The sequence below is a fragment of the Eurypyga helias genome, unplaced genomic scaffold (assembly GCF_000690775.1).
Source record: "Eurypyga helias isolate BGI_N326 unplaced genomic scaffold, ASM69077v1 scaffold7063, whole genome shotgun sequence".
NCBI classification, from domain to species: domain Eukaryota; kingdom Metazoa; phylum Chordata; class Aves; order Eurypygiformes; family Eurypygidae; genus Eurypyga; species Eurypyga helias.
In genome coordinates, this window is record NW_010240617.1 from 1 (window position 1) to 27403 (window position 27403).

At 37.9% G+C, this 27403-nt stretch overlaps 1 protein-coding gene across 1 annotated transcript in view; it reads left to right on the forward strand.

Moving 5' to 3' along the window:
- The first annotated feature begins 722 nt into the window (after nucleotides 1-722).
- METTL25 (methyltransferase like 25) overlaps nucleotides 723-27403 on the forward strand; it is a 62833-nt gene continuing 36152 nt past the window's right edge. Inside the window, exons 1-5 of the mRNA XM_010148492.1 lie at nucleotides 723-744; nucleotides 7431-7595; nucleotides 12237-12337; nucleotides 17869-18501; nucleotides 22071-22215. Of these exons, the coding sequence (XP_010146794.1) occupies nucleotides 723-744; nucleotides 7431-7595; nucleotides 12237-12337; nucleotides 17869-18501; nucleotides 22071-22215 (1066 nt within the window). The remainder of the gene's footprint in view (nucleotides 745-7430; nucleotides 7596-12236; nucleotides 12338-17868; nucleotides 18502-22070; nucleotides 22216-27403) is intronic.

Below are 27403 nucleotides of genomic sequence, written 5' to 3' on the forward strand. Positions count from 1 at the left end.
GGGGGAAGGATGGCCGCGGGGGGAGGAGTTGCACTTCGGGAGGCTCTCGGAAGGGACAGTTGTGGTGGTGGTCGCGTTTTGTCCGTTTCATCCTCTTCGTTTGGAAATGAAACTCTGAACTGTCAGGCTCCTTTGCTCTAGTTGCTGAAGAACAGAAGTAAAATGAATCAAATAAACCCCCTCCTCATGAGTGGAAAGACGTAACAGTTAAAAGTCCTCCAAATGTTGAAACTCTGAAAGTGGGGAGGTTTAGATTAGATATCAGGAAGAAATTCTTCACGGAGAGGGTGGGGAGGCACTGGCACAGGTTGCCCAGAGAAGCTGTGGATGCCCCATCCCTGGAAGGGTTCAAGGCCAGGCTGGATGAGGCTTTGAGCAACCTGGTCTAGTGGAAGGTGTCCCTGCCCATGGCGGGGGGGTTGGAACTGGATGGTCTTTAAGGTCCCTTCCAACCCAAACCATTCTGTGATTCTGTGAAATGTGGGGGACAGCTGGAAAAAGCCTAAACACCGCTTTCCTATATATCTGTGATAATGAGTGTCTGGCAGAGGAAGACAGAAAGCAGTTTTATTTCTGACAAGACCTATTTAAGAAGCACTTTATATTTTTAGTAACTTTCAAGTAACTCAGGAGGAGGCCATCTATGAAACGATATTTCTGAACTTAGTGCGTTCTGAGTAGAAGGGAAGCACAACAGTAACGTGCTTTCAGACAGCACGGAAATGAAGATAAAGCATCTGAAAGGTATGGTATCTGGGGGGACTGAGCCCGAGCAACCAGAGCAGTTTCAAAACTAAGCTAAAATCTCTGACAAAGCCCTTAGCTGAGAAAAACCTGCATCGTGCCAAAGCACACGGAGCGTGGATAGCTTTCGCGTAGCCCGAGCTCTGAAATGCTACGTGAAATGACGCGTGAGACTGGAAAGTGCACGGAGTGTAATGGAAGGGTCCACAGATAGCAGCATGTGGAGCTGTGTACTTCTTGGCGCAGAAAGCAAGCTAAGATAATGATTTGGAAAGAGATTGAAGAACTGTAAATTGCTGCATCACTTGTAACATTTCTCTCTTGGCTCTAAAGACCTTCAAAATATTAACTGTAAGACTCTTAAAGGGTAGAGGTATCTGGGGAAAAAAGCCCACAGAATTTATCTGTGCATGAAAATTCATGATTATGAATTAACTTTGAGAGCCTGGTGGAAACAAGACAGTGGTCCAGTCAGCAAGCAGAAGTGTTGGGAAGCAGCAGAAAACCCAGTGTTTTTGACAAGTAGTGTCAGAACAGAGTAACAGGATGTAAAATTATATGTAAATGGATGCTGGAACATAACATGATTAGATGAAGTCATCAAAAAGAAAACACTAAAGAAAAATTGCCCTGATCCTAACTGTTTCTATGGGAAAGCCCACAAAATTATTCAGGTGCTAAAGTGGTGACCTGTAAAATAGAACGAGAATCACGAAGGCAGAGTATCATGGATTTTAAAATTGGAAAATCATGTAGTGATCTGTATTCAAAATGTATGTTGTAGAATCTGATACAGAAATTACTGGAACAAAAGACACAATTTATGGCTAAAATGAAGCACATGTTTTAGAAGGATATGAAGCCTTCATGCTGTGGCTGCAATATAGCATTTCTTCTTTGGTTTCTGCAGAGGTTAATTCTGCACATTAAAAAAGAGAATTCTTCTTTTTTCTAGCCTCAAAATTACAGTATGCTGTGTAACATTTGGTAGGTTTTGAGATGCTCAAAATTTCTACAGTATCATGACAAAATTGGAGGCATTATAGTGGAATGGGCATGTGCCTACTGATTTGGTCGGTCATGCCTGACTCTGACTGTGTGGTGTTTGTCCAGCAAGTCTTACGATGAATGTACATCGTCGCAGAATATGAATTTCTCAGTGAAGATACCTGCAAACATCTGCCTATATTTGAAAATGAATGCATGGTTAGCCTATATTGAAATTAGGATTGAGAAACTTAATATCACAGCTTATTTGGGTGCATTACTTCAGTGTAATAACACTAGGGAGCAGAAACCAACTATTAGAGATCTTGAAACCCAACATAAACAGAAATTACTCTTCCTTACATTCCTCTGAAATATTAACTGTCTGTGTTAAATTCACACTTCAAAATTATCAGAAGTTTAAATGTCAGTTATTTATACTTACTTGAAATGGTACTAAAAGGCTCTCATAAGATGCTGTCGTTCACAGAAGTACCTCTAGGAGAATAGTTTTGTTTTGTATGCTCAAATGATGCTGTAGTCACGTACCCTGGATACCTCACTCAAAATATATGTAAAATGACATTTGATTTCATGCGGTCAGACCTTTGCTTCCTCAGAGAAGTTGTACATTTATACATCCACAATTCCCAAGCTATTCTGAAAAGTTTTCTAGAATCTGTTCTGATAGGATCCCAAATTAAATTATAGGGAAACATAAGCTGGATTTGACAGAATGGGTCCGAAAATGTGAAGTTGTCAGTTCATACTCACATAGCTCTGCGAACTAAAAAGTAACGTTATTGCAGATGGGCGCAAAAATGTTATTCTGTACAATATTTTATACTACTACGGGGATTTTTGCAAATACATATGCTGAGTTGTAGTTTTAGAAGCTAGCGAGCACAAAATTGCAATTCTATTGTGCAGTATTATATGGAAGAAGATAATGATGTTACGGAACGTTGCATGTTCTGTAAGTCAGTTTCAAAGAACGTTTTCAGATACTCAGAAATACCAGATGATATTTCATTATAATGACCATATGAAGGGTGGAACCCTTGTTTGCAGTTGGGCCCTACAGAAGAATTTCAGATCCATTTTTAGATCTAGAAAACTGATTTACATTTTTTACATCAAAAAGCTGACATTTGCCGTGTTGCATCTTCTTTATCACGTCATTGCTGTAAATTGGATGCAGGCACAGAAAAATCTGTGTTTTAAGTATTTTCATATTTTACTGTAAATTACTGTTTGTATTATACTTCCAATTTTTTTGGCATATGTTTCCTTCCTCTGAGGATTTATTTGCAAATGTATGGACTGAGTGGTTAAAAGGCATACTAAATTTCATCTTGGAGTGAGCAAAGTAGAAACATTTTGAGAAAACTAACAATTTTAGTATTCATGAATAATACTTAAGTCTGACGACTGCCATTCCATACTTCGAAATCATGCTTCAGATACCTTAATATAGTTGGGTTTTTTCTTGCAGTTGGCAAGCTGGGGCAACAATTTGAATTTGGCAGGAGTCTTGTTACAGAAGGTATGCCCATGATCTTGTATGAGGTCCTACTAGTTGTGTTCACGTTCTTCCGACAGATACCTGAATTCAGGGAAGTTACAGAACATGCATTTAATTTCAGTGAAGTGAGATTTGTAAGGAGAGTTAACGTATTTTACTATCTCAGGTGCTGAAAAAGTGAAAACGGGCAATCGGTGAGTTTATAAGCTTTTCACAAGTTCTGACAAAGAAGCAGAAAACTTCACATTTCAGTGTTCAGTATTTAAGCTGGGAAGGGTACGAAGTTTCAAGATAAGTTTTATTTGTGCAATATAGTGGGATCAGCAAGAAGTAAAGTGAAAGGAAGAATGGGTGGCTAAATATTATGAACTCTAATCTGCAGAATATTTGCTTATGCTGTTGATTTTGGTGAGCTCCTTGAAGGTCAGATGGGAAAAACAAGGATAAATTTCTTCAGAGATAGAGGTTTAATGATTTTCCATGTCAGGGTATTGTGGTGTAAGAGGGGTATGTGCATGGTCGATGATAGTTTTCTTTTTGTACTGTAGGAAGATTGTGCATGTAATTCACATGATTTTCATTTCCACAGTGATTGTTAGGTGAAGGTGCCAATGAGGTATATAATATGTTGCTTACAGAGGAGATTAGAGGAACTGGTTTTGCTGTGTTTTGGCTGCTGATGTAGAAGCAAGGTGTGTTATGTCAATGGCATTCTTGCATTTAGTCATTTAGTAGGTGGTAAGGTTATGGCCATTATGGTATCCAAGAAGTTGATGCTGGTCCAGTTTGAAGAGAGGTGACTATAGACCTTGCAGTAGAAATGGATGAGAGCACCCTAGCTTTCACTCCAGATGTACCTTCAGTACCGTATTGATTTAATTACCTAAACAAAATCCTTACCTCACGGTGGCTTGTGCAGGCATGTCGTCCTTGTGTGTGTATTTGTGCCCGTGTTGTGAGTTAACTGTGGTCTGCTCAGAATGACTTTTCTGGATGAAGAGATAGATATGCTGGCCTAGACCTTGTAGAAACTCCCTTGCACCGGGATGCCATTCTGGGGTGAGGTGGTATGATGCTCTGAAAAGAACCTTTTCCACTATCTGTTTCCATACCATGCACTGGAGAGCTGGTGTTAACACTGGCATAGGGAGTTTATTTCCAATAATGGAAACAAAGGTGCTTAACGATCCTGCCCATTGTAGTGAAACAAACAAGTCTCAAGTGTTGAAATAGATCATGTTTATAAACAACATGTAGGTACCTAATTTGTCAGTAATGTTTGCATTCATTTCTGCCTTTTGAACTTAAGCAAATGGATAAAAGTAGTATTTCTGACACCTATAGGATATTTCAGGTTCAATTATATTTTTTCTGTTTATTTCTACTAATACCTTACATTAAGAACAATTCTAAGATGCTTAATATTACGTAAATGCATATATTAGTACACTTGAAGTCAACCAAGGCATCTTCTAATAGACTGGTTACGTGCAAGTGACATTTTTGTGAATGTTATTGCTGCCCTGTTATATGGAGGAGGAATGGCAATATTTCTTCTTGCACCTCCAAGAATCTCATGCTACTGTAATGATAGAAAGCACAGTTTTTTTCACTAGTGATGCAGTTTGGTATATTTAAAACATAAAGGTCAATTAAAACCACCCAATATCTAGCCAGACATTTTGAAAAAAATACTGCTTATAAACCAAAATACATGTGATGGATATGTAATATACATGCATGAAAATGAAAATTACAGAAATCAAATTTTAATCAGATGTTTCTCATGCATCTCACATATGTTAAAGAAATATTTTATAACATTTGTAGTTTCAAATCCCCTTTATTTCATATAATGTCATGCCATGAAGAAAAGAAGTGGATTTTGGGGGAAAGGTTTTTACCTGACTGATTCTTGTTTTGTTTTGTCATACAAGATTGGAGAGTATATTTAAAAATATGAGCCAGTTGATAAGAAGACTATGTCTCAGTATTATGTGCTCCAGTTTTCTAAAATGAAAAAAAGTCCCAAACCATACAGGTCACTGAGGAAATAAAATTTGGAGATAAAGAACAACCTAAATGTATGTTAGAATGGGCTGGAGTTTTCCCCAGTGTGTTATACTAAATATTGTTTTAATTTGAAGAGTTTATAATATGCACGAAACGAAGTGGAACACCCACTTCTCATCAAGAAAATTGTATTTCTTCTTCATCCACTGAACAGCTGGCTGGTCACAATATACCTCTGAACCTTTTGACTTAATGTTTCATGCCTATCACTTTCTCAATAATTGTTGGCATGTAACTGCTTGTCCAGTCTCTTAAACCTGGTTCTCTTTCTTGACAGAGGAGTGATTTCTTCCCACTGTATCATACCTAAAGATTTCTATGCATTTTTACTGATTCAGACTATATTCATATTGTGAATGTCTATAAATTTTCTGGAATGCTGTTCATTCCCAGAAAATCTGAAATAAGTTAAATGAGTGAACCTCCCTTGAAAATAAACTGAAATTTTCTTCTCCAGCAACAACTCAAGCTGTGACAATTTCTTGTAATAACTCTTTGCCACAACATTTACCCAGAAGAAAGCAAAAATATTGTGTGTGTAGGTATTCTTCTCCTCTTATGGTTGTTGAAACTTTTTGCAGGGAGGGGGATGGGATGGTGCAGAGGGAAAGGCACAGGAAAGCAATTCTCTACATTGTCCAAAAGTGTTTGGTTATTTTATCACATTACATTAGTCTCTTCCATTATTTGCTGCTTTGAAAGTATTGTCAGAAAGGAGATTTGTTTTTCTTCAGTCTTTTCAAAATGCTCAATGTCTTTCCTACAGAGACAATGGAAAGCGAAATTAGCCCTTCTCCTTAAAAACTTTGCAGTCTTTTTTTCTGGTTTAGTGTTTCTCTTTATTTCTGTTCTTTAGTATCATGTTGCACCCTTATCCTTCATGAAGGTTCACTAAATAGAAGTTATTGGGTGTTCTGAAGTTCAAATAAGAAAGTAGTTTATAGGGAAAGGTGGCTTTCTTTTTTGATTTTGTAGTAGAGAGGAGTGAGAAGTGCTATGCAGACACTGAAATAATATTAATTCTGGTCATATCTTTGATAATATTTATTCTTGCCTAAGTCCAAAGTTTGTTTGCTGGACTCATGCCTTTGTAGTGTCATACCATGAAACTTAACATGTTCACACTGTTGGGTAATATACACATGACCTTTAGCTGTGGTCATGCAAGAGGATGAAGAGCGTTAGAGGTGAGGTGAGTAAAAACAGAGGTATCCCTTTTTGTGAGGTGGGTAGGCCAGATTCAGGAAAGCTGTCGTGCTGGATGTGTCTTGCTCAACATCTACCCGTGAGACAAAAGGCAAACTAGGAGATATTTTCTAGATCTTTGTAATAGTTTGTTTGCTGGACTGGTTAGCTTTTATATATGTTAAAAGAATTACAAATATTTAAAAATCATTAGCAAAACTATGTAGACTTCACAAACAGTTTTAGCTAAAATACAGAGGAATTAGTCAATACAAAACAACCTCAGATTTAATAAACGATTCATACCAATATGTTTCACTTAAAAATAAATATACATTTTTGAAACTGAGAGCTAAGTAATACCAAACTGAAGCATTTCATCCCGAGTCAAACAAAGTATGAATTGGGATCTAACTTGGATCACACCTGATGGGTAATAAAAATTAATTTAATTCTCCCAGCAGATTCACCAGTTACAAAGCAGCTTGGAAAGTATGTGAATATAGTGATTGTAAATCAACACTTCTCATATAATGAACAGCTGCATTTCTTAAAAAATATAGTAGTGTATATTGTCAGATGCAGCTGAAGAGGAAATGTATAATGAGCAAGTTTGTAAACAAAGGAAAAGTGATACTGTTGACTGAATTCTCTTGTAGATTATACTAAAACAGCTCTGCTAAAACAATAGATTTTTCCACATTTACACTAGTTCAGATAAAAGCAAAATTTGACCTTGGTTCTGAAGAGGGAATACAGCTGAAGAAAAATCATGAGTTTTACCACTTATGGAAGCAAAATGAATGGTTATTACTGTCTGATAGCAAGTATTTATTGCTTGTAGTTCTTTGTCAGCACTATTACAGAGATGTTAAGCACAGCTTACATAAATCTTTTCTTTTTCTTTTCTGTACAGATGAGGACACATTTACCAATGTGTTTTGTGAAAACTCGAAGAAGCTTATCAATGTACACTTGTTTGCCCTGGCTGCTAAGTATTATTCTTTGTCCAGCCTTGGAGTGTGTACCCCATTAGAAGACGTACTCAAAGCACTGAGAGGAGACAATCAAGGAAGAACAGGTATATTTACATTTGTATTTTAATTTTTACTTACTATAGGATCTGCAGAGTTTTAGTTTTGGAGCGTGGTTTGTAGTTTTTTTCTTACGTACTTCTCACTTTGATCTTCACATTTTCCTAAATGGTTTCTTCATTGCCTTTGTTTAGAAAATGGATTCTCTTGCTAAAATTTGAGCAGAGGTTCACAGCATTCCATACCTATAGACCCTTCCTGAGATTCAGTTTCAAAGGGGATGAGAGAGACAAACAGGCACATCATTATTTGAGATGTCTTGTTAATTCCCTTTGTATTTCTTCTGCTTGAGTGGCAGAAATAATGGTCGCTAATCTTGCCTTTTTTTTAGGAGTCTGACACTAAAATCTGGCAAGTGTGTTTTCTTGTTATATGTTTTGTTTAATATTAAATATGTGCTTTGGCTTTTAGCTGAATATGTCCAAAAAAGTGTTTGATGTCTCAAAAAAATTTCATTCATTCTATATGTTTTGGACCAATACCAATGTGTCATAAAAGTACAGTAATTTTATTTTCTTTAGTTAAAGAAATTGAATTAAACCACTCTCAAGTTGGCATCAAGTTGGATACTGGAAGTCTTACCCTCTGATTATATTTTTTTTAATCAGATGATAAACTGGTATTTATATTTACTTGGACTGCTGTCATTTTCACTGAAAATTTGCCCTTCGGCGTGTCCTCAGTATTTATAGAGTTGTCACTGTCTTTGAGATTTCTTATTAGTTTTTCAGAGGGAGACTGAGCAGCTCTCTGCCTTTGTCTTCTGTTTTGTTTTCTCTCTGTAATACATTAGAACTCTGATGTTTCTTATCCTAAATGATAGCACCATTATCTTTGTGTTGGGCATCTCTCCCGTTTTCTACAGCAATCTTCTTTTTCCAAATTTTGCCATTTTCCATGTTTGGCAAATTCTTCAGAAATACTAAAATGCCATAGCTTTGTTAGTCTCAGTGGTTTGTTGTGAATGGGTCTCACTTTGTGATTTCTTTCCCTCTGCTCTTCGTTCATCTGAAGCCCTTTTTTCTTGTTTGACACCTGCATGCTGCTTTTCTTCCACTTGCTTTTTAGCTCTTTGCATTTTGGTTATGCTCTCATTCCCTGTGTTCCGCTTAATTTTCTGTAATTCTCTAGTTCTACCTCACTATACTCGTACCTGAGTTTATACCTGGATTAGCTTTCTTAAACAAAAATACAATGTTTCGGTCATCTTCTTGACATACAGAATGGAGCATCGGGAATAAGGCAATTGCTGAGTATTTTGTTCTGTGTCTTGCAGGAGTGCTGCTCAGTTGGGTAACAGGGTCCTGAGTTTGTGATGCAGTAATTCTAAATTGTACTTCATAGGAAAAATAAAACGTTCCAAATATATACAGTGGTATTATAATTCAATACCTTTGTGTTGAATTGGCAGTAAGTATCACTTAAATTAACTTAATTGAAGTTCCTGGTAATCATTTGGCAGAAGCAAAATACCAAATTATGGATTCATAACATGCAAGCTGCCAAATGAAAGTTGTGATCTTTTAACTTGAAGCTATTTTGGATATTTTGGACTTAATTCCGTATGTCAGAACATATATTAATTTCCTGGCATACTAAAGCTTGCAAGTCTAGAGAAGTGTAAGCTTGAGGAAACTGGCAACTTTACGATGGCCTTGCTCATACTCTGAGAAGTGTGCATCAGGATAATTCCATTTGTTTCAGATGGTTTTAATACATTTTCTTGTTCTAAGATAAACATGCTTATGAGACTGTTCCCAAAGTTTGCATACTTGGATAGTTCTCTAACTCTTCACCAACTTAATATAGTCATATTGATATCCTTCCTTGGAATAATTGGTAAGCACAAACATTTTAAGTGTATTGTGGACACAGTTACTGAGAATGGAGTTCTGAGTCTCAAGGGCTTTCTTCATTGCTTCCTAACGAATGTCACTGGGGCCCTTACTGCACCATCAAGTTGCTTCTACTGAGCACATGGGGTCCAGAAAAACCTGGCCCAAGGGGAGGAAGCCAGCAGGGAGAATTTCTCTTGTTACAGGGTTCATGTGGGAAGTGAGGGTTGCTAGAGTATTGGATTAAGAGTATTCCTTGTCTGTGCAATGTGTTTATGGCCGAGGTAGTAGACGTGCAGTGACTGTTAACAAATCTGTCTTTAAATTCCATGTACTAGAATATCACTCTGCCTCAGTGGTTTTTCAGTGTATGGTTACCCTGGTCCCTTACTCTGGCTTATGGAATTAAATCACAGTAGTGTAACTTCTGTATAGGTGGTGTTGTCTGGTGTGGACTGTGAATTTATCTGTTTGTGTGGTGTATCTGAATCTCCACAGGTAGCTGGGGTATAAAATCCCTGCACCCTGATGTTGGAGACCTTAAGGTTCACAGTGGAAATAAGCAACATTTCATTACCAGCTAAAACTAGTAACATTAGGCTTTCTGTTACTCCATTCTATCCAGTGTGCATCTGTGAAGTATGCAAACCCCACTTTCTTTTTTCATCAGAAAAGGAGATGGATTTCTAAATTTCTTAGGTTGTATAAATTAGTATTTGCTCTGCTTGCATCAGTTGTACACATAATAAGGAAATCTACATGTATAATTATTTGTTTCTAGAAAGTGATTTTGTGATAGCAGATGAATTTAGGTGGTTTGTTTAAAATTAGGATACTTTTTTTCCAAATTTGCAGTTATCTTGGCAATATAAAGCAGTTCCCAAATACAGTTTTTCTACTAGGTCATAATATGTCTGCTTGTTTTTTCAAAATAATGTAAAAAAATCTATGAGAATTTTGCAAAAAATGCCTAACAATAAAATTTATTTTAAAATCCATAATTTTCTGCAAATAGTATCATTTTCCCTGAGCTGAAATATAAGCAGAATGTTCATTCAGCAGAAAGTAGGAAAAGAAGTCTAAAAATGGTTAAGAAACTTTAGGAGCTAAGGTGTTAAATATTTTATATATGTAGGTATAAGCAAACTATGATTTTTTGGTCTGGAACCTCAGCTTCTGTAATTTGGGTCTTGTTTCTGGATTTCCGGATTTCTTCCATGTTTGAAATACTTCATTTGGTTTAAGTACTCTCTGAAATGATAATTGACATAGCATTACCCAAATCAGTCTCTTGAGTTCATACTGTAGCAAAGAGTAAGAGGTGCAATATGTGGTGACAGTTCGGAGTGGCAGTGCTGCTTTGGAACAGTCAAACCACTCTTACTGCTTTCAAGAAGATAAATGTCTGTTTCTTTCGGTTCCCATTCTTCTACTTCTTCTGATGAGCCGATCCAGACACAAAGATCTTCAAATATGAAGAAAAAATAGACCTTTTTTCTTTTTTTTTCACTTGAAATGCTTACAAATTAAGTGTTTTTTAAGGCACCATGTAGATCTTCGCAGTTTTAAAGTTAAGGAAAATCTTTAGTGAAATGACAAACACTTGTTTCTGCTGTTTGTTTTGTTTAAAATTATTTTAGTCTATTTTTTCTTTCCTTTGTCAGTTCATAGAATCAATATTACATTTTAAGTATTGTCATAACAGTTTATTATAAAAAAAATATGTTTAAGAAATAGAGAGATATCCTGTGGGTTTTGGGAAAAATAGAGAAAACACTAGGTTTCTCATGAGCTCAGTTCAATTCCCCACTCTCTTTTAAAAAAGTGACGCTCTTGGCTCTGTTCCTAGCATGATCTGATGAAGGAATGAAACTTGGTTTTGCCTAATGATGAGTTTCTGGACAGATGAACACATACTGTGCAAAAAGCAGGAAATGGGAAAGTATGTGCCTAGCCATGTAGAGAAGTCTTGTTTTCCAGAAGCAGCTCATCGCTAACGGTCCAGTTTCTTCTACAATCACTCAGACTTACAAAAATTTTATCAATTTAAGTAAAGCCAAGTGTGCTGTAGTGTTGGTCACCTAAGGGAAATGTGTGGGTTTCTCCCAGGGGAGCAACTTCTGAGCCCCTCCTTTGGTTGGGGGATGCTTCATATTCTCCACAAGCAGTAAACCTGTGGTAGAGATTGACTCCATCTCATTAACACATTCTGCAGCAACACTGAAATGAGTTATTTTCTACCACAAAGATGTAATGGTTCTATAACCCATCCATAGGGTAAATAATGAAAAGTTCATCTTCCTTTGGATTTCCCCAACACTGCTCATAACTTCTATTTGAGATATATCCCAATTGATATTGTGAGCCAATCTGCAGAATTAACAAGCTGTACTGTGTGATTATTAATTGTCCTGGCCTTTATACTAAATATATGTAAAGGTAAACATGATAAACAACACAAAAATAATTATTTTTTTCATGAACAGGAAGAATTAGTGCAGCTTTATAGCAGTAGCTATTGTTTAATATCTGGTCAGGTATTAGTTATGCTACATCTTAAAAAAAACTACACTAGCAGTACTAAGTTTTACAGTATATTGAATTTTACTAATTAATCTGTAATTCAGAAGTATAGTCTTGTAATAATTCAGTGAGTGTTTAATTAAAAATTACTATCCTTAAAATATAAAAATATTATAGCATATTTTTAGGCTGGTATTTTTTCTGATTGATCACAAATCTTTATTATTATGGGTTGTGTTAATGTGTATTTATTTTCTTAATCTGATACAGGTATCAAAACTGATGAGTTTATGAATAATAAGAAGTCACATGAAGTGCAGGTGATGTCAGAGCTGGTAGACAACATAGCAAATTATTGTGGTGTAAAACAGGTAAGAAAGCATTTCTGACTGTGTGTTACCATGTACCTTCCAAATGATTTTCCTTATTGTGTTCAAATATATAATTTTGGTAGTCTATGACTGCTCTCCTTATTTTTCCTGTAAATAATTGTAGCTAAAGAAGAGCCTTTAGGGCCATGCTGAAGGACAGTTTTGTTCACCTGTGTATCGTTCCAAAGGAGCTGCCTTTCGGTGAGTCATAATCATTTTATGACTCATGAAAAATTTTAAGAACTTATAATCATCCTCTAGATGCTGAGCAGCTAAAAGTCGTACTGCTTTTTGCTGTGCATAAGTACTGCCTTGTTTATCAGTGTAATCTTGTTGGCAATTTACCATAAGCATCAGTAGGAGAGCAGAACTTTGTTCTTTTCCCTCTGTCAGACACACAGGAGTGTCACAGGGAGACCAAAGCAGAATATCTGAGAAAATTTGAAAGCTCATCTTATTCTGGCACAAGAGATTTAAATTATTTCCTGTTGTTTAATGCTGTTGACCTTTGATTGAGATCTATCAATTAGGCGTTTAGTTACAACCTTTTTAATTTGAAGAGAGACCGGGTTAAGCAGAGATTTATGTAACAGAGTGTGCATGAAGAAGCACATTTGGTAGAACATGTGTGAGGTCTGCACACCCAGCATCATTATCACCCTGTGCTTACTCTGTGAATTGGCCATTTCATAGATCAGATGGCAAGTTCATCTTTGGATGGTGAAAAATTGCAGGATTATTTTCTCAGATTTGATCATAACTTGTCCTTGGTTTCTTCACCTGTTATTATGATTGCACAGCGCACTGGATCGCTGTTGCATTAAAACCTCCTACATGGTTATTTATGGATCTGTTCACAAAAGCATCATAATAATACTTGACTTTTCTGAGTAGTGTTTCACATTCTGTAAGAGAAAGTACACCAATAGCATTTCCTTGGTTTACATATCTGTAATTTTTCTGTAAGCTTTTCCAATGTTAACCTTCTGTCAGATTCCACGTCTTCTATCTTTGTTGCGATAAGACTGAATTTTTAAATGTCTGAGTGAACTGAGTTGGTTTAATCACTTTAATCTCTGTACTACTAGTGACTGGCTAATGTAGCTTCATCCTCACTTTAAACTGTAGATGTCTAGTGGCTCTGGACACTGCATTTGGTTCCCTTCTGCATCTGAGCGGTGCTTGCTTTCTGTGCAAGGGGCTGTAAGTGTAAATGGAGACTAATTTCCTAAAGCCTAGTATTCATTCCCACAAAGATTTGTGGAGAACAAACTATATTTATTTAAAACCAAAGATTAATATGGTATTTGCCTAGATTTTATGCTGAACATGTTCCCTCTGAGCCTTTCTTTTTCCTAAGTAGGTATGTCTGAGTACAGTTTAAAATGACTGTATCGGATGAGGGTGAGGAGGAGGAAACAGCTGCAGTTGGGCAGGCCACGTCTGGCATACTGTGGTCTCTGGTGTGTCTTGTCCCCCATATTGTGCCTGGCCTTTGCCATGGTAGAGTGCTAGTTGGCCTGCTTGGCACCTGCACCAGGGGAGTTGATAACAATTAATAGTGTAGCCAGTTGTGTGCCTGGGGGTAGAGTACATGGCTGTGCTGTGTTCAGTTTAGGGGTAGTGATGGAACTGCAATGTCCCAAGTTGCTGCTGCTGCCACCATAGACAGAAGGGCAGGCCCTAAAACTTGGATTGAGCTCTGAGCTGATGAAGCTGAACTTTGATTACGAAGTTATTTGTCTCAGACTGAGATTAATTTAGACAATATAAATGATGCTGTACTCTTGATAGGTTTGGGTCAGGCCTGTGGCATCCTTGGAAACAGAGATCAAAACTCTGAATCCCAATCATCTGTTTTGTGAGGAACAACTGACAAAGGCAAAGTTTCAGGCAGCTTTCTGCTTACAACTGGGATTACCAAGTAAATAGAGAGCTGCAGTTAAGGCCAAACATTACTGGATGAGACACAATCAATTTGTGAGCATCTGCGATCACTTACAGTGGTGGAAGGCGATCTCTCCAGCAGCTCTTCCAAGAGCCAGCCATGGTGACAAGTGTGGGTGCCCTCAACAGTTGTAAAGTGGATGCGCTCTGTGAAGAACAGAAACACAGTAGCAGCAGATTTCTGAAAGTAATTTCTTCTCTCATCAGTATGTTTTTTGCCTTGCTTACCTTTTGCTTCAGGTAACTATTAGTTGTTCAAGTGTTGAAGGCTTTCATGTACTGGAAAAGCTATAGGAGTGTAGTTTGCTTGTAATGCAATACTAAATGTTCTCTGCACATGTTGGAAGGTGGTGTTTCATATAGCATTTTCATTTAGATTTTAAATAGTTCCTGTGAGATTCAGGAATGAAAGGAAAGGAAAACCCATATTCAGAGAACAAAAAGTAAAGCCACCTTAATGACCTAACCTAAGTCCCGATGTAGCTGGTTACTAATAAAATCTCAAACCAATCATTATTAAGAATCTGTCAATATGCTGCAATTTCATGGGGTGATTATGCGCTTTTATCAGATGGCTTGGACTGTCTTTAGACAAAGGATTATTTTGTGTTTATTTTTTGAAAAAGTGTAACATTTAATGAAAAATATTATTGCAGTGTATCACTTAATATCAAATGCTGACTGTTCTGTATTAACTTTTTTCCATTTTAGTCATACACAGTAAGAAAATTTATTTGTGCAAAGTCACAAATCCCTAATATATGAAAAGAGCTTTCCAGTTACATTAAAAAAAGAAAAGCCTCCTTCTGGGTTATTAAAAAAGCAACTCCTTTTGTTTTGGTTACCTTTCAACTTAAAAAAATAAAGGAATTGTAAAGTTTTAGGAGAGTGTTTTCCTTACTGATTTTTTTCCTATCCTTCTTGCAAAACAAAATATATGTGGCATTTAATTAAAAAATCTAGAGCTATGAAAACACAACATGTTTTACAACAGTACATGTCCTCAGGGTGTTTCTGTCAGATATTACAGGTCACCGAAGGCTTGAAAAATGCCCTCCATTTCACCTCGATACCCATGACGTATAATGGGTGGTAGAGGATATTACTCTCTTGTGGTACTTTATAATGTAGGATATAATCAATAGTAAAATGAGAACAAAAGCAAAAGTTTTATTACTATCATAATCACTTCTAGGATAATGATTTGAATTAAAACATTAAAGCAAACTAACGGAAGGGATATTTTTAAGTTGTCTACTTCCCCTTTTAATCTTTGTTCCTGTTGTGCAAGTGGAACTTTATTTCATTAAGAATTTCTTGATTAAACTCTGAAAAGAAGCCAGGGATGACGATTCTTTGTTTAAATGCACATTTGTTTTCTTTAATGTATTTGTGAAAGTTTTCCTTGGAAATTGCAGCATGTGCAGCAAGAGTTGCAATGTGTAATGTAAGTATGATATAATTCTGCATTCAGCATCCATTAAATTTGTGATTTGGTGCTGGGAAATGTTGGAATGCTTCTGGAAACAAAGTTCTTCATTATACTGTGCCAGAAACTGCGTTTAAACATAGTACCCAACTCACTATGGACAAGACCTTTGGAGTTCACTATATCATGGAAATTCCATTTTAGAAGTTCATGCTTGGCAGATACGCTATGGTTTGCTGATTACCTTTCCTTACGTAATCAAGGGAGGGTAAAGCAGGGATTAATTTAAATGCCGTCTGTTTGTGTAGCACAAGTTCTTTGCCTGCTTATTTTTAGTAAAATTTTCCTTCCGCTTTAAAACTATCCGCAAAGCGCTAATTGAACATTACTGTTATCTTTTTACTTGCAAACAACTGGAAAACCTTACCCAAACAGCAGTTTGTCCTTACAGCCACTAGAGGTCACACGTAGGAGTTAGGAATGATTTACTCTCCGACTCTTGTGTCCAAATGCTGCCTTGCACAGAAATAAAAACCCTTGCAGAAGTGGAGGTGTGCACAGTAGTCTGCTTAACAGTTATATCTGTTGCATAAAATAATGGATAAAATTATTCCTTGAACGCTTTTCTTTCCTTCACTTTTAAATAATCTAAGACAATATTGGTGATAAATGTGACACATGTGACATTTTCAGAAATTATGCTTAAATTGTATCAATTCTATTTCACTAAATCCAATCCTATACTGATGTCATTCAAGAAGTTTGAGGATTGTGGCATACCTAGATGGTGAACATGCAGCAATATCATATGACGAGTGCAGGTGAGAAAGCCACGTGCAGCCTGGGTAAACAATTTTTATCTAATAGTGTGTATTCTCCACTGGTTTACATAGTCTTTAGTGACACTGATTCAAAGTTTCTTTCTAATTCCATGGCTGTACAAATCTTTACCTTCCTTAAAATAAGGAATAAATCTTTGTTTTTCATTGCAGTAAGAGTATTGCTGTACTGAGTATGCTTTGCTGGCAAAAAACTGTGCAGTTAGATTAAGATAGATCCACGCAGTGTATGCTCTATTTGAACTTACAAATATCAGTATAAATTTTCTTAGGAACATGTGACAGACCAAGAACAAGACATAGACGGTCTTGAAACAAACACTTTCAGGAACATTTACAAAGAAATTGTATCTAGTCAATATAATTTTGGTAGACACCTGAACAGAAGCTAACATTATAATTTTCTTTTCTTAGAGAAGTGTCACTCTTCCTATTCTTGCAAAATATATAGTTACAGATTTATTACAAATTAAAACACATATGATATAAAGCTGTGATTATGTACTTAAAGGTCTCAGGTTATGCTTGTTTCTGCTACTACTCTCTCTAGTGTTTTCCTTCCTATGTTACATTGGTCACTGAACTAGCACATGCTGTCAACTATGAGACAAACTAAACTGTCAGCTAGTTACCCTTTGTATTCAATCCTTCCTCCAGAACAGGCAGTGGAAAGCCCTTGTGACATAGGGGCCCCTTTGTTTTATTACAAAAGCATCCTCATGTTAATCAAAGCTGATGGATAATTTTCACAGAATGGGAAAGCGTTATAAATAAGTACTCTGACATAAAAGAGGGTATCAATATCACCTAGTTTTAGGCCACATCTGAAGTGATTAAGTTGGGCACTGAATCTCAGGGTGCCTATTTCTGTACACCTAGTGGTAGTAGACACCTCAGTATGGGAGTTAGGTGCCTAAAGCTAAATACTGTGAACACTTTCTCTGCTAACTCAATATCCTGACCCAGTTTGGCAAGGACAGGTGGTGTGGTGGTGGTTTATTTTTTTTTTTTCTTTAGCAGAAGGAAGTTCTGTGTCAAAAAAAATACTAAAAGTCTTTCCCAAAAGAGTCAGGACATATGCATTGCATAAGCATTACAGTGTCTGTTTTCTGAAGCCAATAAGATTGAGTTCTGTGTTTTAAAGTCAGAAGGTCTATCAACAGAGGAAAAGAACCAAGTCTATTAGGGGGGATGATACTGAGGTAGGTATCAAATGCATGCTTAAATTTTTAGGGAACTCCTTTGCATTTGTTTGAAGGGTGTCTTGTTGCTCATTAATATAGAAAATTTTATTTTCTTTTTTCCCCATTCTCTAGGTGATTGATATAGGTTCTGGAAAAGGCTACCTGAGTTCATTTTTGTCCATGCAATATAATTTAAAAGTTTATGGAATTGACTCCTCAAACACCAACACTAATGGTGCTCATGAAAGGAACAGAAAATTGAAGAAACACTGGAGAGCATATCAGAGTCGAGGAAGAGCAGACCTCGAAAGCCAGAGGCTGGAAAAGGCAAATGGCAGGCCAGTGGAAAGTGAAATGAAATGTAAAGCAATCGGTGAAAAGCCCTTAAATAATGACAGCCATCTTCAAAGTCAGGACCAAGTGACTATGCAAGATGTAGTTTCTTGTTGTGGTTCCACAGAAATTGCTACAGCTGAAATCGGCAAACAAACTGAAGTTGATTTGGTAGCTCGGAAACAGTGTGATGAGAGCAAACTTCCTCAAGAGGTTCTTGCTATTCTAAATGTTCTGCCTGCTGATGCTGTAGAAGTTTTTTCATCATCTCAGTGTAACTGTGACGAACTCTGTGAAGAGGAAAAGGTGCGAAGAAAAATGGCATCTCTCAAGGCTAAAGCAAGCAAGTCGAGTGAATCAACCCTGTATTTTCCATTGACCTCTTGCATCACTGCAGAAACAGAACTCAGTGACATCATAACAGATCTGGAGGTTATTTTCTTAATATTCAAAGTCGATTTTCCATTGTCTTTATATGACTGTTTTCATATTCACATAATATTTGCTGAGAGTACATATAGTGCTATCAGTGGTGTAAATGAATATTCTGGCCCAGTAATGTTTTTAAGCCAGTTAGCAGAAGTATGTCTAGCATATAGAATTTTTTTGTTTTAATATATGTGTTGTGATTATTTTGAATATGTAAAGCAACCTTTAGAATTTATGGGGTAGATAATAACCAGCTGTCAAAAGTTTCAGAAAAACAAAATGGTTTGGGTTGGAAGGGACCTTGAAGATCATCTAGTTCCAAGCCACCTGCCAAGGGCACAGACACCCTCCACTAGACCACCACCTCCATCTAGACTAGATCAAAGCCTCATCCAGCCTGGCCTTGAACACTTCCAGGAATGGGGCATCCACAGCTTCTCTGGGCAACCTGTTCCAGTGCCTCACCACCTTCTCTGTGAAGAACTTCTTTCTGATGTCCAGTCTGAATCTTGCTGCTTTTAATTTAAACCCGTTACCCCTTGTCCTGTCACTACAGGCGTTTTTAAAAAGTACCCCCTCCCAGCTTTCTCGTGGGCCTCTTCAGGTACTGGAAGGCTGCAGTAAGGTCTCCCTAGAGCCTTCTCTTCTCCAGGCTGAACAAGCCCAACTCTCTCAGCCTGTCCCAAAAGCAGAGGTGCTCCAGCACCTTGTGACCCTCCTGTGGACTCACTCCAACCGGTCAATATCCTTCTTATGTTGGGTGCTCCAGAGCTGGACGCAGTACTGCAGGTGGGGCCTCACGAGAGCAGAGTAGAGGGGGAGAATCACCTCCCTTGACCTGCTGGCCACAATTCTTTTGGTGCAGCCCAGGATATGATTGGCTTTCTGGGCTACCAGCGCACACTGCCTCTCATCAACCAACACCCTCAAGTCCTTCCCCTCGGGGCTCTTGATCTATTCTCTGCCCAGCTTGAGTTTGTGGATTGCCCCAACCCAGGTGCAGGACCTTGCACTTGGCCTTGTTGACTCCATGAGGTCACCTCTCCAGGCTGTCCAGGTCCCTCTGGATGGCATCCCTTCCCTTCAGCGTGTCAAGCACACCACACAGCTTGGTGTCGTCAGCAAACTTGCTGAGGGTGCACTCGATCCCATCATCCATGTCACTGACAAAGATGTTAAAGCGCACCAGTCCCAATACCCAGCCCTGAGGAACGCCACTCATCACTGGTCTCCACTTGGACATTGTGCTATTGACTGCAGCTCTCTGAGTGCAGCCATCCAGCCAGTTCCTTATATACCGAGTGGACCATCCGTCAAATCCATGTCTCTCCACTTTAGAGACAAGGGTGTTTTGCAAGATAGTGTCAAATGCTTTACACAAGTCCAAACAGATGAATGACGTTAGTTGCTCTTCCCTTATACATCAGTGCTGTAACCCCATTGTAGAAGGCCACCAAATTTGTTGGGCATGACTTGCCCTTAATGAAGCCATGTTGGCTGTCACCAATCACCTCCTTATTTTCCATATGCCTTAGCATAGTTTCCAGGACGATCTGATCCATGATCTTGCTGGGCACAGAGGAGAGAATGATTGGCCTGTTGTTCCCTGAGTTTTCATTTTTTCCATTTTTAAATATGGGGGTTGTTTCCCTTTTCCCAGTCAGTGGGAACTTCATGAAACTGCTAAAACTTCTCAGATATGATGGATAGCGGCTTAGCAACTTCTGCCAGTTCCCTCAGAACCTGTGCATACATCTCATCAGGTCCCCTCAGCTTGTGCACCTTCAGGTTCCTTAGGTGGTCTCAAACCTCATCTTCTACAGTGACCAGTTTTTCATTCTCTGAGTCCCTGGCTTTGCCCTCTGTGACTTGGGAGGAGTGGCTTGAACACTTGCCAGTGAAATCTGAGGCAAAAAGTGTTGTTGAGTAGCTCAGCCTTCTCCATATCCCACATAACCAAGTCTCCCATTTCCAGAGAAGGCCCACATATTCTCTAGCCATCTTTTTGTCACCGATCTATCTATAGAAGCTTTTCTTGTTGCCCTTGATGTCCCTGGCCAGGTTTAATTCTGTCAGGGCTTTAGCTTTCCTAACCTGATCTCTGCATGTTCAGACAATTTCTCTTTATTTCTCCCAGGCTACTTGTCCTTGCTTCCACCCTTGGTAGGCTTCCTTTTTATGTTTTGAGTTTGTCCAGGAGCTCCTTGTTCATCCATGCAGGCCTCCTGGCATTTTTGCCTGAATTCCTTTGTTGGGATGCATCACTCCTGGGCTTGGGGTAGGTGATTAGCAGCATACATATTAGCACATTCGGGTGTTTTGCAATTGTGGCTATAGATAGCATCTAATTATTATGAGAAGAGTTATATTTACAAGGTAGATGGATATATTAAGCACTGGAATTACAATTTTCCTAAAATTTATTATTTTTTAAGTTTTATATTTTTGTAATTTCAATTAAAATTTGAATGCATAGGAGAATTTATCTGTGTAGTACTCAACATAAACAGTTTGTGAAGAGCCCTGTTTGCAAATAATGCTTTTATATTTTGAGTTTTCAGAGTTACTTTAAGTTCATTTAGTAATTTACTGGCTGACAGGGATTGTGTCTACACAAACAAGCTCAAGCTCAGCTGCCCAAAGACAGTGACACAAGTCTAGAAGATGTATGGCTGTTTATTTCCTATTCCTGAGCTAATGTACATTGGTTCAGTAGATATATTGTCTTTTATGGAAGGATAAAAACTTGTCTGTGTTCAGTAGTAACTGAACTGTTATATTCAGGGATGTAATTTATCTCTTACTCAAGACCACAGGTTTGTGCCCTGTAACTTGGGGTAATAAATCCTACTGAGTATCTGAGAATGTACAGAGGAAGCTCATGTCTGTCTGCAAAAGACACCCTGAGCAGCAGCGTTTGTTGATGAAGCATATGAAAGAAAATGCCCATTTGTTGTTGAATAGTAGTAGGCACAGCGCAAAACTGTGGCAGTACTACAGTTTTGGAAATAAGAAACCTCCTCCTCAAATCACATACTTTTTTAGGAGGTGGTTTTGATTTCAGCAGCTGAAAGTAACAGAAATGCTATAGGTATATGCAGCCAGATTTACAGCAGTAAATCTGAAGTAAGAAAAGGAAGTAGCAGTGGAAGTAATAACAATAACAGGAAAGCTAGTAAAGACCAAAGAAAAAGGCCTGTGTACAGTCACCATGTAGATCTTCCCTTCCATGCAGGTAAGCCAGCTGCTTTTCATAGTCTTGAACTTCTGCTTCCTCGTAGCCAGGGAAGGTGGAGAGCAGAGACTCTTGCCTGAACAAAGTGATGACCAGTCTGTCTCTCCACAGAGGCAGTGTACCATGTTTTCTTAGCACTGAAGAAGTTTCACTATGCACTGAAAAATTCTAGAGCCGAAAAACAGGATTGCTTGTGGAGCTGTGTATTTAAACCTTATGTCTCGGTAACCATTTGCAGCATGTTTGGGTTTTGGAGTTTGTTGTTCTTGTTCATGCTCGTTCAGTTGAAGAGGGAAATGCTTTATTTGTTGGGTTTTTTTTTCCTTTTCCTTTTTAGGACTGTATGCTGGTGGGTCTACATACATGTGGTGATCTTGCTGCAAATACTCTACGAATTTTTACTGCCAAGCCTGAAATCAAAGCAGTTTGCAGTGTTGGCTGCTGCTACCATCTGTTGTCAGAGCAGTTTGAAAACCAAGAAGGTAATTTTTCTGAGCTTAACTTGTGGCTGCCAATTTGCATGTTGAGAGTATTATACCTTTTAATTAATAACCTCCTTGTGTTTGTTCCTTTCCAGTGGTTTATTTAGTACTGGTTCTAATTACATTATGTGGGTCATTTACTCCCGGATGCCCTGTAGCTTTCCTGTTATGCCAATATTCCTAATATTCTTACTGAAATTAAGGACATTAATGCAGAATGTTTTTATGTGGTTATGAATACAGCTGGTTTTATTCCATTACTTCACTTATAAAATGTGGAGGCTTTTTTAGTCCAATATGTTTTCATCCTTTTGAAATATTTTGTACCAGATTTTGCTCTCAGCAGTGTTCATGCAACATCCATTTATGTTGAGTTGTACATATACAACTATAAGCAGAATTATTTCCTTGTAATATAAGTTATTACTTCAAAAAAACCCTCATCTGAGTGCTGTGCTCTGGGGCATTGCCAGTTTAGAACATTATGGAATACTACATATATAACAGTTTTTCATGGGGAGACAACCTGAAAATTATTTGCAGATTCACACTATAGGCAAATGTGCCTTCAAATATGGTGGTTTTTTTCAGTTCTGATGGAAAGTTGGTATCTTTATTTGAAAGGTAAGTACTGTGTAAGGAAAAACATTAAGAAGTTGGCTTTGCTGAGACAAGTGGTATGTAGCTGAGCTGTCTAAATGATCATCTGCTCAAGTCCTAGAATCATATCAACCAAACCTAAGAGAGGAGTGGAGTGGCAAAGTTTATTTCAGCTCTTTCAGGGAACTTCGCGGACAGCAAGGCAGGTGGAACCCAGCTGCTGCTCTTTAACAGTTGGCTGCTCAGGCAGCTAAGGCACAGCTCCAGGCTGACCACAACATGTGCTAGCTCTTGCTTGCTTTAATGATATTTTCGTGTTGTTTTTATCTTGCTCTGCAACAATAGTAACAGTTTTTGCAATGTATTAATTTCAGTTATTTCACAATACTTCAGATTACCCCAAAAAAGCAAAGAAAAAGAAAATACAGTCAAAATTTCCAAGTTACAGAAATGCGATTGGTAAAAAACATAGCATTCCTTTTACATCAGAGTTTTTAAAAAATACAAACTTTTCAAGCACGTGTCGTTAAGTCTGTGTGTCTGAAACATTTGGTTGTTTCTTATTATTGCAAAGAGGACATGACTTTCTGTTGTAGCTGTAGGATTACTTTTTCCAGACCAGTGGGTAAGGCTTTGCTAAATTGTTGTTACTGAGACACCACCAAAGAATCAGATGTGATAACCTATTCTAAGTTCAAACAGACAGATGTACATGCACAGTGGTAAGAGATACTGCAGTTTCATAGTAGTACGGAAATGAAGCCAGATTGCATGTTGGAATTTCTGCTGTTTGATTTTTCTCAGCTTGAAAGATAGCAATTATTCTGAAAGAAGGACCTTTAGGCAGAATAAAAGGAAATTACAGTTGGGCTGTTTTTCTGGGAAAGAACACTTAAGTAGTTCCAGTGATGCTCAAAAAAATTGGTATTTTTTTACTATTTATTTTACTATGAGGGTACATACTCTAAATTAATCTATAATGGTGGTGTATTCCCCTGGAAAAGTGATCTGCTATATGGCTTTTTTGTAAACACACAATGGAGGGGCAGGACTGCAAGGACCAACAATTTCTAAGAGCTAAAATTCTTCAAAGGCAAAATGGGAAAGAATTAGGACTATAGCTTGTGTCTACAGTTCCTATGCATGGATTTCAAACTGACAGAGCATTCTAGAGCATGCTAAGGGGACTATAACTAGTCGGATGGCATGCATCCAACAAGTCACTTCTACAAGAACTTAACTAATTTCTCTTGCAGCTGTCTGGGGCAAGTGAATTTCGATACTGCTTCCAAAATGGACCAAATCATAGAATCATGATGAAATAGTTTAACTTGGAAGTGGCTTCTGGAGGTCATCTGGTCCAGATCACAGCACAAGGCAGAGCAACTTAGATCAGGTTGTTTAGGACATTGTCCAGTCATCTTTTGAATATCTCCAAGGGTAACAGCCCATTCCAATGTTCGCCCTCACCATGAAGGTTTTTTTCCTTGTGTCTATTCAGAATTTACAGCTCTCATGCATTAGCTATTGTCTTTTCATTGTACACCTCCAGGAAGAATCCAGCTTAATTTTTTCTGTTCCTTTTCCTTCAAGTAGTCGAAGACAGCAGTTAAATCCCTCCTTGACCTTCTCTGCATCTCTGTAGTCCTCTTGCCACCACTGAACTCACTCCAGGAAGTCAGCGTGGTGGGCTGGAGATCCCAAAGAAGCACTCTAGAAACTCTCGTTCTTACAAGTGCTAAAAAGGGAGAATAATCACATCCCTTAACCTGCAGGCTTCACTGTTAAGCTTCAAAGTCCTATCAATTTTCTACCCACCTTAGTGTCCACTTGTCTGAGTCATAGCTTTCTAATTTGTAGATAAAGATACTAATGAAACCGTACAGAAAGCCTCAATAAAGTCAAGGCAAACTATGACTATGCTCTCCCTAGTTCATGGAGCTAGTCACTGCATCACAGAACACAATAAAATTTGTCAGTCATTGGTAAATTCCTGACAGCTATTCTCAATCTCTTTGTTCTTCATTGGCCTGGACACAGTTTTCAGGAAAATTTGCTCCATAAGCTTATTGAGAATTGAGGTTAGACTGCAGAAGGGTGTGATGTTTGCCTTTTTCCTGCCATCAGGAACTTCCCTTGATGGACATGACTTTTCAAAGATGATAATGTGTGGCCTTCATGTGACACCAGCCAGTTGCCTCAGCTTCCTGAAATGCATCCCATCTGGTCATATGCACTTGTGTATTTCCAGTTTGCTTGTGTGGTCCCTGAGCCAATATAATCTCTGCTGTAGGTAGTCCTTTACTTGCCCTGGCTCTGACACTAAGCTGAGAGCAACTACTGGCTAATCTAGACATCAACCAGAGGTTGCAGGGACCTGTAGAAGCCTTACGTGAAGAGTCTAGTTTGAGTATTAGGATGCAGAGTTAGAGCTAGATCTCTGTGGTGACGGATAGATAATCTTCCTAAGAAGTAGGGAGAATTGGGCAGAATTGGCTTCAACACAGGAAATCACTTATTTGTTTGAAATCAGTCCAGTAAGCAAAGGCTTGTGTGGAAGGACACAGTGGGAGGTTCTGTTATAAAGTGGTTTGTACTTATCTTGACTTAGAAGCTTCCAGGCTTCAAAGTTTTTCAAAACGTGTTTTAAAAATGTCATTGCTCTGTTTTTTTTAATCTGTCCAGTTTGAAAGCTTTTTTATTTTCTTGAGGTGTGCACCCTTAAGGAAAAGGTTCAAGTAAGTCCACCTCAAAAAGCACATTTTCCATCTTGGTCGCTTCTTTAATGTAAAGGCAGATGGTTGTTCTCATAGGCCTAGTTAAAGCAGATGTGCCATCTCACAAAAAGGCTGATGTGGACTGGTGGTTGCTACATCAGATATCTGGGCTGTATGTTGTTTGGCAGTCAAGTTTTATTTAATACCAAGATCAGTCTTGTTTTAGGCCAGTGAAAAATTACTTTTTCACTTCATATTACCTGAAATTAACTGATATTCATGGGAAGAAATTTTACCTGTTTTGGTGCCTAATATAGTGTTTATAAGTCTGAGGTGGTGAGTTGACAAAATACCAACAAAAAGTTCCTGTGCTATTTTCGGCAGGCTATTAAATCACCTTAGTTGTTGCAAGTTTGTGGGTTTTTTTTGTCTCTGAGGAGCTCACTACAGGGAATAATACCTTACATTTCTTGTATATTCTAAAAATAGTAAAGATATTGCAAGATTGCCTGACTCAGTTTGCCACTGGGCCTGCTGTGGGAGCATTTCTGATGAAAGTAGGTGCCAGTAGTGAGAGTCTTGAATATTGCACTCAGTATACAGTGTCCTTCTGTGTGTCTATAAATAAGCTAAATTACTCTGGAAATTTTTGCAATGGGACCACATGTCCAATTATGCTGGGAATAATTCTGAACTCTTAAGATCATGCAAGCCTTTGGTTTGATTTATTAGTAACTGCAACAACCAAGAGGTGCTGTGTAATGTCAGATTTTAAGTAAATTAAAAAGAGTTTAAGCCAGTGACTTTTAACACCTGTCTTTATATTTCACTGCTGTTATAAGCAGTACCAATACTAAATTTTAGTTAATAAGGAATATTATGACAGCTCTAGGAAAATTCTAAGTAGTTTTACTTTGGCTTTCTCTAAGGAGAATTGGCTGTTTATACAGAGATTCTTCTATGGATAAAATGCACTTAGCTATTAGTATAATTGATTCCTTTGGGGTTTTTCTTCACTGTTACTGCATCAGATAGTCAATTACATCAGAGTAGTAAGGTTTTTACTATTTATTAGAGACTTTTTACATAAACCTATTTACATAATGAACCATTATGGCAGTTCTTCTGGAAAAAATCAGTTTTCTGATGATTTTTAGGTTAAAACAAACCCTGTCTCTCTGTTCAGGGGCTATTCTTGGGATTTCTGGGAGCTGGTTTATTGTACATTCAGCTAACACATTTCTGGGGCAGTTGGACTGTGATTGTCCCTTAACAGACAGTAACTGAAAATTTAAGATATTTTCAAAAAGACTTGACTTTCCTTAAAGAAAAATCAGGTGTTTCTATATTCTGATTCTCTTCCTTCCATCTTCTGTACCACGAAACACATCAGTACCAGCCTAGAAACCAGTGAAATTCTTCAATATGATATCCTATGTTGTGAGGAAAATACACATGAACATTACTATTGCTCAGGAACTACTTATCTATAAGTATTTCATTATTTGAAATAAGACATAGGTGTGGTTGTAAAGGTAGTTTCAGTGATAACTGTCTGATGGAAACCCCTGCTGAAGTTGGTTGAGTACTGCTAATCTTGAACTCCAGCTTTTGTAAGGATTTCCAGTGTCAGGTCACTGTTCTAGGAAGAAGATACATGCTGGGCAGAGGAGTTCTAGAGCATTCCTGAAAGCTGTGCAGGTAGCTTCATTATAAGGCACTCTGGAAGAAGTCAGAAAACCTTTTGCAGAAGGTTAAGAGCCTTGGACTCTCAAGTTATGTAAACTTTGACTACATTTGTTAAGCTCTAACTTTTAGAACCTAGTGAACATAATTAAGAGAACCAAAATGGATGCAAAGGGAAGTCAAAA